Raw genomic sequence first — 14847 nt, forward strand, 5'->3', positions numbered from 1 at the left:
TTGGAACGAATTTTGTAAGGCTCACGAACCTGGAGATTTTGAGAAGACCATGTTTGCGATTCCATTATGCACGAGTTCACTTTGAAAGGCTCTCTGAAAAAATCATCGTAGATACGTCCTAGAACTAATACTGATACATATTCTAAAAGATCAACTCTTCTTGTAAATCTCCAAATTTCATCGACCTCAGTGCGACCGTCTGGTCTTGACGAATTTTCGAAAAACCCTTATTTTTGCATGTCAGCTTTCGACAGGCATATCTCAGAAAAAGTGATACATATTCTGAAAGAGCAACACTTCTAGTAATAAATCTGAAAATTTTATGGAGCTCGATGCAGCCGTTCGGTCTTGACGATTATTTAATTGATTCCATCTTTTTGGAAATTTTTCGATAGTGACCTTTTCAGTGGATTATCTCTCAATAACAATAACCGTAGATGAAATTGTGATACAAATTCTGAAAGGGCAACTCATCTAGTAATAAATCTGAAAATTTTATGGAGCTCCATGCAGTCGTTCGGTCTTGAGGGTTATTTAATTGATTCCATTTTTTTGAAAATTTTCGATAGTCAACCTCGACGACCGTTTGGTCCTGACGAATTATCAAGTGATCCCATATTTTTCTGAATTTTTCAGCAGCTTTCGACACGCGTAGAAACTATCTATAACTAGTTCGCAGAAGGATCTTGCCTTAGGTAAGTTTGCAAGTTTCATCATTAAATTTCGGTAAAAAAAAAGATAGAAAACGAATTAGGAAAAGGGATTTATTTAAATAGAATAAATCGTATAAACTATATAACTAAAACAACAATATATACAGAGTATAATGTTACAGTTTCGAAAATATAAATATTATTACAAATGTTTCTCAGTACTAGAAAATGGACAGGGCTGACCAGCAGCTTGGGAAAGGGTTTTTCAATTGATACTCGAGGATGGAACGTCTTCAAATTGGCATCTTCAACACTTAGATTCAGTCCTTGGTACTCCCAATTGCTGTATCACTCGCTCTTCTATTTTCTGTAGAGAAGAAAAATATTTTCTAGCAAATAGTAGTAGAAATGAATTTTATTGAACAATGTTTCAAAGGGCTAACTATCTAGATCTTCCAGCCCATATATACAAATTAATATTTCACATAGCAAATACTAATCGATTAATTTTGGATTTAATAGTTCAAGGAATCGAAGAATGGTTACTACGTGAATAATGAGTAGAATTGAAATATTTATTGTGTATAGTTTTCAAAATTAAAATATTTCTTATCTTTAAAAAATCTAATTCGGTTTATGTTCGATATAAAATAGAAATAGGTATTTTCCTAACAAGTGCGAAAAGAGTTATCTTCTCGCACGCGATAGCCGTTGCGGAAAAGTGACATTTTAGAAACTGAAATGAGTGCGGAAAAGTACGGGACTACGAAATTTTCCACTTCAGTTTTAAAATATCACTTACCCGAAATAGGGTGAAAGAAAGTAACCCCCCAATGACAGGGGAGAAATTCGCTTTTTAAACTTAAATGAGTTGGGGAAAATAAATGAAAATGCACGATAGTAAAAAAAAAGTTGCATTGCGATAAAACATTGATGTAATTTTTTCCACACTTGTGCGGAAAAATGAAATTTTGGAGTGACAGTGAGCACTGCACGAAAATTACGGATAAAATCGGGGAGTTTAGAAACGCTTGACAAAACACTTATAATGGAAACTTATTTTTCTTTAATTCTAATTGTGTCTTTCAGTTGATTTAATCACTCAGTAGTCCTTGGTCAAGCGTCGTCTATTAAATCCAAGTGATTAGGAATGAAATAAATATATTTAACTCCTGGTATATACACGCAACGAAAATAAAAGAACATAAAAAACAAAACCGTTCAATATTATAAAAAAACCTCTTCTTTATAAAAATTCCCCCTCGACTAAATTGGAACAATTCGTGCAGTACCATTTTTCAATTTTTGGATTCAACGAAGTATTTGTTATAATATATAATCTATAAATTTATTAATTAATAATTATCTATTAGTTATCACAGACTGAGAATCTATTCTATCAACATGCTTCAGTAATGTAGAATGTAGCTAGGAAAAATTATGATAAAATGTGATTTGTGAATGAATATGGAGAAAATGACTCGAAAAATAATGAATATATGGAATGAAAAAATGAATGAAGGTTTGAAATGAAACGAAGGTAGAGTGAATTCGTTCAATGACAGGTTCGCTAGATCATTAATTGATTCATCGTGCTTTATGTAACAGATTTTTTACTGCAGAAGGGCGTGCAAAATTTGAATGAGGTCGTTAGTTACATCGATCTATTTGAAGACCCTGGCATTCCTCATATGTACAACCCTATCCCTGATATCCCATCACCAGTGAATTGTTTCTTACCCTATGCATTTCGTTATTTCTTTGGTGCCTAGCTAGCAGTTCCATATCCGACAAGTAAGCTAAACTTTCGGATTTAATAATGGCACCCTCCAATTCAGGACACAACTTTGGAGTCTGTTTCTTTTTTCTCAGAAGGCTCTTCCAACCATTCGAGCCGTAGTTTCGGCTGGTCGCAGTTGATTCCCTTCTGGCCAATCCATCGGATTTAACTAACGAAGTGTCTGTTTCAAGGTTGGTAGATCTTTGTATTATTTCTGATGGCATTACAGGGTCGTTGTCGCCAGTTATAGAAACTAAGGTAACAGATTTTCCCTTCTGGTTCACACCGTTTGGCGTGAACAAGGAAATGACAGTGGTGCATTTGGAATTGTGAATTGAATATGATACTGGTTGGATGATTTCGGTATTGCTACCGTTTATTGACGAGGTGGTGGACCAGTTTTGCGTAGGAGTACTGGCGGAGCTCGCGGGATGGGATGGTGAACTATACCCGGAGGTACTTTGGGAATTTGGATGATGAACAATGATACTAGCACCCTTACCAGTCGGCGAAGGCTTGAATGTTCGTAGTTCAGGTTGACGTTCTGTAAGTGGTGAAGTCAATTCTCCAATAGAACCTATGCCAGTCTGAGTTTTATCACTGTCCTCACTACTAGCGTTGCTGTTCCTCCAGAGAGCTGTGGGCCTCTCCCTCTCCTTGAACTCTCCCAGAGATTTCGCCTCTGAAGGAGTTTCTATGGTATTGGGACTTTCCAAGTCCTGTATGAGCTGAAGAGCGGCCTCTAGCTTTCTTGAAAAATCACCATCGCTACTTTTTGCCTCAGATTTAGAAGATTCCTGTCTACTGCTACTCTTCGAATTAGTTTGCGTTTTCTCAGAAACTGAGATACTTTCACTTGTGCTCTGAGGGGATCCGGTTTCTTTCTTACTTACTATCGCTTTCTGCAATTCTTGCATAAAGGATGCGTACTGTACTTTTTCAGACCGTGGACTCACACTGTCTCTCAAGTGCATCGTTAGAGTTGAACAGCTTTGTTGACCAAGAGATTCCTTATCCTCCCTATCGCTTAGCGCGGAATTTAGCCTGGATCTGTAAACTTCAGGTTCTGTCAATTTTTCCAAATATTCGTAGATTGGAGGTTTATTCGTTCTACTGAGATTCAAACTTGATTGCGAAGAACTTTCTGACAGTAGCACAGGAGAAGCAGTTCTGGAGAAACTTTTCATATTTTCAATTTTCCTGCCGCTATTGCTCGTGCTATCGTCCGATGCTTCCTCTATATATACAATAGGATTATCGACGTGCTGTGTCTTCTCAGGGCTGCTTGTTGTTGTTGGGAGGTGATTTTTCGGGAGACCATTCAGCTGAGATTCTTTCTTCTTTGGACTGCCATTCTGCAGAGATTTGGTGCAAGATGCAAGATTGTTTGATCCTGCCGCTTGATCTACATCAAAGACCCAACTTTGTGCATATGCGTTGTAGATGGCATGCGGTTTGGAGGGGGATTTCGAAGGTTTTTGCTGAAAAAAAGGCTCTCATAAATTTCAGGAAGTTATGAATTTCTTATACAATTATTTAGTTTACAGAACATACGAGGCATAAATAACAAAAAACTCTGATTCATTTCCTTATAACTGGAAATGTATACAAAGACTACGATAGCAAGCATATTAATCATTTAACTTCTCCTCATTGCTCCACAATGACTAGGCTAAAGCCATTGATGTTTTAAGACATAAAATTTTATCTAATTCGAGATCAGTAATACCTATTCAAATATGTAAACTGTCCCTATTGCAGCTTCATAGACGGTTTTTTTCGATTTCGATTCAGAATAATTCACGTGAAAATATTTTTTAAAATTGTCTACATAATGAACTCGAGCAAAATTCACAACGATTTTTTATTCTTCTTTGGAAATCCACATGTCAACATTTAAAACAGTTCGCGTACCTAATGAAACACTCAGATATGCTCAAAAAGATAATAAAAGAGAATAAAAAACGCTGCAAATTTTATAGGTATGATTTTGCATATTTACAAAAGACCATCCGCCAGCCAACTAGTTCTTGGAAAAAAAAGCGCTTCTCTCCAATCGACTCATTATCAGGGTTGAAAATCTGTATGTCCAATAATGATAGGACTCATTAGTTGCGTGAGTTGAGGAGTTAGGGGCAGTCGGAATAAAATATCTTGAAAATATCATATGAATATTGTGAGTGAATCCAAGAATCTTGTCGAATTATTCTATAATTATTAAAGGGCTCTCTGACCCAGAGCAAAGTAGCTGGCGTTAGCTGCAAACAACCGGTTTGTTCGTCCTCCTCTCATATATGCATTAAAATTTTATACCGTAATCACTAAAACCTCCATTCCCTAATGCCCTAATGCATATATCGAGTGTTAAGCTTCAAATGGGCCCTTCTTGAAACGATGTTTCAGGCCCGGATCTAGGGGGGGGGCAAGCGGGGCGCTTGCCCCGGGCGTCAGCTTAAGGGGGCGCCAAAATCAACCAGAGGTTAAATTTTTTTTGTAGTTTCTGGGAAAAAAATAATTTCCTAGTGCTAAAATCGAAACTGTAGAATGGAAACATGATTAACCATCACTATGCCAAAAATCTTCAAAATCAATGAAGGATCAATTAACTGTATATGTATTATTCAGTCATCTAGGAATGACCGCCACACTTGGGTGAAATAGGTTAAAAGATAGGATATGTCTACAATGTGTCGCAAGCATAGAGCTAGTAATTTCTTTGCCTGGGGAATTACCGACTCATCCTCATTTCATCTGGAACTAAGGGCCAAAATTTCCGATTTTTTATGGACCATAACTTAAAAACTAATCCTTTCAGCAAAATTCTGTTCGCATATTCGTAATCTACGACCTTGATTTAGTAAAGACAACAATATTGGGGGAAATCGTAGAGATCGAAAATTTTTAAAACTTCCATACTGTATGGATTTTTTGAAAAATATTTTTGGTCTCCGATCAAAACCAAATTCGTACTGTACACTAATAATATTTTTTAAAAATTAAGTTTCCAAGGTATGGTCGATGGAAAATCGGAAATTTTGGACCTTCGCGGAAAAAATTATAAAATCTAAACTGTTAGCGGTAGATGAATGAAGTGTGGTTTTTTCTATTTGCGAAGAACCAATCTATCACAAAAAAATCAGCATATGACTTTTTTTTTTCTGGCTGCTACACCTCCTCAAAGTTGACCAATTTCTTCGAAATATTGCACTAAAAAGGATTTATTTCCCAAAATACTGATCCTACAAAAAATCAAATTGCATATTCGTGATCTACGATCTCGAATTAATAAGTGAAATGACCCGGGTCGATATATGTCGCTGAAAAAATTAATTTTCGTTCGTAATAATTTCGTTCGTGAAGCGCGGGTAAAAACGATAGGTGAGCGAGGGTTGCAAACGACATTCTTGTAAAAACAAACTTTTTTATTTTTCGAACGATTTCAACCCGAGTCATTTTTTCTACTAATTCGTGGTCGAAGATTACGACTAAGCAATTAGATTTTTCCTAAGATGAGATAGGAAAAAAAATAACTTTCAATGGAACAATGGGAAAAAAATAAGAGTGATATTTTTCCTAAAGTACTCATTTTAGGAAAAATCTAATTGCATATTCGTAATCAACGACCTCGAATTAGTGAAAAAAATAACTCGGGTTGAAACGCGATGACGAATATGCAATTATATGTTTCCTAAGAACCTCAGAGGTGGGGGGGCCATCATTAATTTTTGCCCCGGTCAGAAAAAATCGTAGATCCGGGCCTGCGATGTTTTCAACGTCGGTTATCACTGTAATTAGAGCCCATGAGGGATTTGAATGAAAAGTATACAGTTGGTGTTGCATTGTCCTTGAAAATCTTAAGTAAATTATCAGAAGGCGATATTTCGTTCAATTGAAAAAAAACAAAGAAGGCTCCGTAAGCCTAGTTGCACCCACACCGATTTTGGTGGGCCGATTTTATATTGGTCGTCCAAATTCCAATAGTGAACCACGTGTGGGAACGTTGGCTGATCGTTTAGACGGTAAAAATCCGGTTAGTGTGCTAGCAACTGCTACCGATAAAATATCGGCCGATTTTATTCCGGGCCGTCCAAAATCGGTGTGTGTGCAACTAGGCTTAGTGGTAGCGCCCAACAAAGTACCGTGTAGCACTGACATGGCACATACATGACAAAGGCGACGCATAATTTTCAGATGTGTGTTCGATATCTGAAAATTATGCATCGCCCTTGTCATGTATGTGCCATGTCAGTGCTACGCTACTTTGGTGGGCGCTCCCACTAAACTTTAAATAAATTGTTTAAAGATGAACTCATTAGAAGTTTCAATGCTCACTGCAATGCTCCACTTTTGGAACAGGGCTCAACAAATATGGCAATAACTTTTTTATTCAATTTTTATATTCTTTTTCGAATCCGGGTCAACTCAAGTTAAAATTTGAATAATTTGATATTGATAAATTTAATCACTGAGATAACATTTTTTTTGCTATATTCTCAAGGTTTATCTTCGAAAATAAATATACCAGTTAGCAAGATTACATTTAGGGAAATGTAGAAATCGAATGTTCAACCAAAAGCATACTCCATTCACTTTTATAAAAGCAGTCGGTTGGCCATGAAAGAATTTTCTCAAGTTTTTTATAACTAAAACGGTGTAAGGTTTCATGAGTGCCAACTCAAGAAATGTCGTTAATGTCCAATTGACGTTGCCACAACTATTTACTGAAGAGGAAGTTAATCTTTGTTATCGGTGCAAAAATGCCGAAAGTGCTTGCCACAGAGACAAGACAGAAGATCGGTAAAGAAGCTCTATATTTTGAATTGAGATCCGCTCATTCACGTCGAATTTATTTATTTTAACGTGTCATTCGTCTACGTGAAAATGTGAACCTTACATTCAACCCCCTTCGAAAGAAAGGCAAAACACCCAATTTTTCAGAAAATCAGGTCTTTTCTGAACTTTTTCTTCAACGACAAATGTGGTATTAAAATAATTTGGGAAAAGCATAAGATGCATCAATTTCATCTTTGGGTTGATTTTTTTGACTAATTTTTAGAATCAATAACTGATGTCATTACAGTACAAGAAAATAACCAACATCACCTATTCTCGAGCAACTGCGCATATTATATCAATAATTCAATTTTTCTCCATTGCATAAATAAATACAGGGTGGTTCAACGAATACTTGACTGAAAATAATGAACTGACTGACTGATGTAAATGTGGAAAATCGCTCGGACCTGATTCGAGGGGGTACCACTTTTCCGCATTTTTCATCCCCCTAACGGGGGTGAGCACAACCCCTTGATTTTGTATGAGGATCAGGGGTATTGCGATAACTAATTTTTAAGATCGTATCGAGTAGGTACTATATCTGAGTATATAAATATCGATCGATAATGAAAAAACAGCGAAAATAGTGAAAGAGAAATACGTTATTACTAAGACCTTCATATGTGGAGTGAACAATATAGCGTTGATTGAAATCCAAAAATGACTTGATAAGCGTCATAACCTCACATTTTCGTCCTATAGAGAGTGGAATGTGTCGAGTTTCCATGGCCAATCGACTGCTTTTATAAAAGTGAATGGAGTTAAACAGGGTGTTTCATGAGAATTTGGCCATAGCCTAATGGTGAATGCAGGTCATCCAGGTCTTTCAGAAAACTTGCTTTTTTTGTATCCTAAGGCTATTAGTTTCGGAGATACGGGGTGATTCATGAATATTGGCCTAAATTTGCGATAGCCATAACTCTGGACGGCAAGGTCCGATTTTGTTCAAATTTTATGGGTTTGTTCACTTCAGAATTCTCTTTCAAACGGCGCATGAAATATCATTATTTTCAGGGCAGTACTCAGAATATCGTGATTTTTCATTCAAGCCCCAAAATCTATATTTTTTACTATTTTTACATACCTTACAGAAATTTCGTTATTGCCCTGAAAAACTACATAATTTATTTTAAGAAATCCAATTTTCACTTTGCTTGACACACTTGTCACAAGGGAATAGGAGCCGAACGAATTCATATTTTGTCATTTTTCGAAAGGCGGTCCTGTTTTTACTCCTTCGGTAATAGTATTTATTGTCCTTTGCCGTGATTCTGAATTATTTGAGATTCTGTTCAATTCTTCTTCATTTTAAACCCCCAGCACATACTGAGTGTTCGTTAAAAAGTGTTTAAAAGTATGCAAGGTCGAGCTGTGAATTTTTTTGAAATTACATATTGAATTTACACACAAATGATGTAAACCATCTTGGAAAATATAATCCGTTAGTATATTTGCTTCATAAGAGAAGTTAGAAGTGTCTGTCACTTTTTCACGCACACTCAGTAGGAACTGAGTGTTTAAAATGAAAAAGAGTTGAACAGAATTTTAAAAATTTTTAATTCACGAATGAAGACAATGAATAATATCACCAAAGGAATAATAACAGGACCGCGTTTCGAATAAATGACATAAAACATGAATTCGTTCGGTTCCTTCATTGTTGTTTTATCAAAGGAATTAAAAATGTTTTTCGGAAGAATAAATTTTAATAGTTGTTAATATTGTTATGAAGTAAATACACTTACGGATTACATTTTTCAAGAGGGTTTACATAATTTATATCTAAATTCAATATACTTTTTCATAAGAATTCACAGCTCGACTTGGCATACTTTTAAACACTTATTTACGAACACTCAGTATGTGCTGAGGGTTTAAAATGAAGCTTTGAACAGAATTTAAAATAATTCAGAATCTCAGCAAAGGACAATAAAAATTATCACCGAAGGAATAAAAACAGGACCGCATTTCGAAAAAATGATACAAAATATGAGTTCGTCCGGTTCCTATTCCCTTGTTACAAGTGTGCCATGCAAAGTGAAAACTGAATTCCTTAGAATGGGTTATGTAGTTTTTCGTGGTAATAACGAAATTTCTGTAAGGGATGCGAAAAATATAGATTTTGGAGCTTGAATGAAAAATCAGGATATTCTGAGTACTGCCATGAAAATATTAATATTCCATAAACCGTTTGGAAGAGCTTTCTTAAGTGAACAAACCCATCAAGTTTGATCGAAATTGGACCTTGCATTCCAGAGTTATGGCTATCGAAAATTTAGGCCAATATTCATGAATCACCCCGTATCTCTGAAACTAATAGCCTTAGGATACAAAACAAGCAAGTTTTCTGAAAGGCCTGGATGACCTGCATTCACCATTGAGCTATGGCCAACGACTCATGAAACACCCTGTAGAACTACACTTCTGAGACTCACCCAATTTAAATTATCTAGGAACATTTTTCCCAGATACATATAGAAACATTGAATTCGTTCGAATAATCACTTTGTATCGTTTCTTGCTGGAGTCAAGAGCACAAGCGACGTTTCTGGTTTTTAGAATGTACTGTCCATCAATTGAACTATTTGGATGTTTTCTGCTAGTTCTTCTACCTGGCAATTTGCAGGTACGTCATGAATCGAAAAAACATGTTTTTAGCGCGTAATTCCCGATGATATAAGACTGCGGCAGAGGAGCAGCGTGAGGAACAGATTAGAGCCCATCGCCCGGAACAGAATCCAAGGTGTTGACTGGCAAACTCGAGACCGCTTCTGGCGGAATGTGGCAATTACTTCTTATTCCATTGAAACCATCGGCATTGTCGGCGTGCCAATTCACGTGAAGTTGTGTAATCCGGCTTGTGCAACAGAGCATCGTCCATGGGAATCACTCTGTACTCTGATAACATAATCGGGCGATCTTCGAGCACCGACGCTGAGAATGCGGGTTTGATGCCATGGAAAGTGACCGACACGACACACACGATAGACGATAGTCAATGATGGACTACTGAAGTGTGAGCCCACGGCAAGGTAACACCTAGCCGATTTGTGAGGAAATATCTATTACTTCACAGAGACATGGGCATTGTAATTATACCCACAAAGGTTAGTTTACCATCTGGGAGAACCATGTGGTGAATTGAAGAGAAAGTAGTTCTTCTAAATAATGAAAGATGATGCTTTTGTGCGCTTATTTCTAGAAACGAGGACGTTATCATTTTGTTCAAAAGTCTGAAATTTCCGGAGTATGACTTCGAACAACTGGTTTGTAGTCATTGACGAATAACTCGTAATTGAAATAAATTCTGTCCATTCGGTCTTTTTTTTTTCAGTCCGTGCGAGACGAAAAACCTTTCAAAGGCTGACTGTTACCTCATGAGGGCCCAAGACTGGCTCAGGTCAGCCCGTTGCATACTATTTCTTTTTCGATCCACAGTGCCTGCATGTCTCATATGCTGACTTCCCCATGCCCTATAAAAGATACTCAGTGTCCCAACAGCAGTCCTACCATTACTCGAAGCTCAGATGAGGCTAGCTCCAAGAGCATTTTGATATAGTTCGGTGAAAGGTGAACCAATCATTATATGCCTGTGGAAGTCCAGGAGTGTTAATCCAGAGGGCTGTCCTATTGTTCACCTTCATTTTTTGACAACTTTTGTTCCCAAGAAACTTACACATACCTTCTTGATTGTTCCTTCCAAGTCCCAAAATCAATTCAAGTAAGTATGAGGGTCGTAAGTCTTGCTGTGGCAGTTGTTAGTTAAACTAGCTCCCGTAATATCAATATAGGCCAGCCGTTGCGAGTGGTTGCCTCTTTAGTTTTTGACCTCTATAAAACCGCAGTGTATGACCACACTAGTCCATTTTAGGCTTAAGCCCCATGTGTTTCCAAATAGTCACTGTGGCTTTGGAAAGTTTCATTTATATACAGGATGTAAATAAATAATTGAATTTTAAAAAGTGATTCTTTGTAAAAAAAATCTTTCATATATTCATATTTTTTCAGCAGCCCCTACTTAGATACACCCTCCTGAAGATGGCATCTGAAAAGCAATTTCCCATTTTTCTTCAGAAACCAAATAACTGACAGAAATGAAATGGAGCGGGCATTCTATACAGTGTGTCAATACACTTCAATAAAAGGTGTTAGTATTACCTTTCAAAAAACATTTTTTTCATATCTGTAGGACGTTCAAATCCAAAGAAATAGATATTATTTTGAAGGGTCAACTAAAATGAAAAAATAAATTTAAAATGGCGGCTATTCCAAAAAAAGGGGCGCAAAAATGTGAGTGTTTTCGTCGATAAAATTAGGTATATTTGATGTCCTCAAACTATCGCAAAGTCATGCCGGGACACACTGTAGAATGCCCGCTCCATTTCATTTCAATTTGTCGTGTTCCCCTATAGTGTGTGCATGATATCCGCCTACTAGATAAATCTATACGACTACGTAAGTACCTGTTGATAAATTATTTTTTTTCTCAAAAAAGCAAAAGGTATCTAAAATTAATCAATAAATGGTATAATATGAATACGGAGAAATGTTTCACACCCCTTAAAATTATAGAGGAACACCAGCAAATTTTTTTATTGAGTTCTCGATGTCATAAAATGTCTGCTGAATTTCATTTCTGAGAAATATGTGGTTTCTAGGAAAAAATTAAAAATACTTTTCAGGTTTCACATTTAGTAGTTGGGGAGCCCACGATGCTTAATCGGGATTTACTCGATCTGACAGTTTGCGTGGTGGGGCTGGCCGTACGGAAGAGTTGAAAATGGTAAACAAAAAGTTTTTCACACACTTGCAGATTTTCAAAGGATATCCAAGGTCACAGCGGTCCTTTTAAAATGCGTTAATTGTACATACTCGTGCGTCAGATTTTCATACAGACGGTTAATCTCGGTGCTGTAGAGGTGTTGACCCATTAATCAGACATTAATATCAGGGAGGAGTTTCTCAATCTAACCGTTTGGAAACTTAGAACATAGAATATCAGGAAGGAGCTTTTTCGAATAAATGTGACGGGAATTGTGCAACGGAAACGGCCATATTGGTCTTCCAAGTTTTGATTTGAAAAGTGGCAGACTTGGAAGTCAAATGATTCTGTTATCTGTGGCCAAATGAACAAAGTGATGTTTTAACTTAATTTTGGTAATTTGGATGGAAATTTGCTGGAAATAAGGATTTTGGATATTGTAGCGTGAATAATTCATAGGTAGGTGATTTTTTTAAGCTGAATATCAGGTATTAATTATGTGTTCCTGAATTTCATGACATATAACCAAAGATATTACACAGTAATATCTTTGCATATAACAAAAGGTTATCCCATGACAATAACACTCCATGGGCGTAGGTGATGTTAAGTCATAGACCTTAATACCATTAAGTATCTAGCCAAGCAGTGTTAGGCGGGGTGAATTTCCGCTTTGATTATCAATTTGAACGAGCTTGAAAACGCTTCTGACTTTGCGTCAGTGCTTTCCTAATTTTTTTGATCAATCAGAATCAACTGACTATTGAAATTAGTTTTTTGGAAACTTCATTGTCCTACGTCACTGTTGAAACGGAAATATATGTCGGCCATATTTTTCCTCCATTCCGGTCAAATTGAAATGAGCAATATGCTCCTTCCTGTTATTCTATATTCTAAGTTTGGAAATGATAAAAATGCCTTTTTTTTAAATATCTCCGGTCGTGTACCTATAATCAATTTTGTATTCATTATAAAAGTTGCAGATTATAAAATTCTATACAACTTTCATCTGAAGCAATTTTACATACTCTTAACCATTTTCGAGCTAAAGGATGATGACGGCGAGGAGCTTAGCTATACATGCGAAAGGGCAAGGTTAATGTAGAATCCCATTCTAATGTACATTCATCGCCATATATTTATCTCAAAAACTTTTGGACGTGGAAAAAATTTCTTCGGACAAAACTTTAAGAGAATGTTACCTCTACCACTTTTAAAATCAATACGAAAACAATTTGAAGCCCAGGAGGGGGGATAACTCAAAAAGTTTATTTTTGAGACCTTTATAGCCAATTTTTATTATTTCAGCTTGCTAAAACTGTCAGCTTATATTTATTTTTGAATCATTCGTTTCAAAACGAGCTTCAAAATAAGAAAAAAACACCGCGCTCGAGATTGTAGGTACCTACACGTGACGATTTTTTTGCAAGTTTGTCGCCCTCCAATATATTTTCGTCCCACTTAAATTGTTAGATCAAGAGAAAGTATACTTTTCAATATGTAATTAATCACATATTTCTCAATCTGACACGCTCGAGTATGAACAATGATCGTTTTTTTGTACTATTCTGACAGGCTGTCCTAGACAATTCCCCCTATATACAGGTCTAATTTTTGGTAGGGTCCTACGTATCTACCCTCATATTAATCTGACACGCTCGAGTAACTCCCGAATTTCCCTCTTAGGCTCCCCAACTATAGGGAACTATAGCACTAAAATTAAACACTTGATGACGTCCAAATTCCCTAAAATGTTATTTTGGGCCAAGTTTTTCAACTTGATCGGATCTGCATTTTTTCATATCAATTCGAATAAACTTAAAAAAGCTTCGGACTTCCCGCCGGTGCTTTCTTATTGTCTTCAACATGTCAATAGAATGAAGAATGAGATAACTTGCTGATATACAGATGGCACCTAAGGAGTTCAAATATAATCAAATACTCACTTTAGGAATAATGTATTCGATATCGGGCAAGTTGTCTCGTGATCTTCTGTCTCCTTTGATTTTTCGGATACCCCTGTGATCCTTGGCACCAATCTGCATCGAACAAAAGGCGAACTGACTATCCAAGAAGGATGCAACAATCACAGCTACTGCAACTATTCTGGTAGCAAAACAACCTGAAAAATTTTTTCAATATTAAAAAAAATTCCACCAAGAAAAGATAAAGTTCCATTCTCAATCTATCTGATATTTTAAGCAGAGTTATGTACATTATATTGGTGCGGAAATTATCATTATACATGAAAGCTATCTGCTCTTCCAATTTCGTATAACTCTGTGATTCCGTTCAAATTTAAAAATCATCCTGTGAATCAGAATCTAATTATGAGGGTTTTTCGTAACCAACATTACACCAGTATTTCAGTTCTAAAACTGAAAATTTTTTCTGAACAATCTCTGGACTGTATTTCTCAGTTAATTCTTATTTAATAGTAATATATGAACTTATAATTATTATTCGATAACATTCACTCATTTGCATAAAATTAGTCTCGATGCATAATATGAAATAATTGATATCGGTTAGGAATTATCGCATTATTATTTTCGTAAGGGATAGAATAGATATGTAATTAATCAAACCGTAACTGAAATTTCCCAATTATCAATATCACCGGTTTTGGTTACGAGGAAAGAAAGCAAGTATTTCAAATATGCGAGTTAGTACTTTCACTAGCGTTCAGGATAACAAGAAAATTTCATTTTGAGTTAATACACTATAATTATCTGCAATATGCCGCGATGGAGACTGTCGTTCGAAAAAAGTTGATAACTTGACAATTTCCGGGTAAGCATCGCGAAAGGAAAGTT

At 36.2% G+C, this 14847-nt stretch overlaps 1 protein-coding gene across 1 annotated transcript in view; it reads right to left on the reverse strand.

Annotated features, from left to right (window-relative positions):
- Window positions 1-750: 750 nt before the first annotated feature.
- Window positions 751-14847, reverse strand: part of LOC123311927 — a 127286-nt gene continuing 113189 nt past the window's right edge. Inside the window, exons 5-7 of the mRNA XM_044896064.1 lie at window positions 13978-14153; window positions 2394-3914; window positions 751-1020 (exon numbers count right to left, since the gene is read on the reverse strand). Coding sequence (XP_044751999.1) covers window positions 961-1020; window positions 2394-3914; window positions 13978-14153 — 1757 coding nt within the window. The 3' untranslated portion in view covers window positions 751-960. The remainder of the gene's footprint in view (window positions 1021-2393; window positions 3915-13977; window positions 14154-14847) is intronic.

This window comes from Coccinella septempunctata, chromosome 1, assembly GCF_907165205.1.
Source record: "Coccinella septempunctata chromosome 1, icCocSept1.1, whole genome shotgun sequence".
NCBI classification, from domain to species: Eukaryota; Metazoa; Arthropoda; class Insecta; order Coleoptera; family Coccinellidae; genus Coccinella; species Coccinella septempunctata.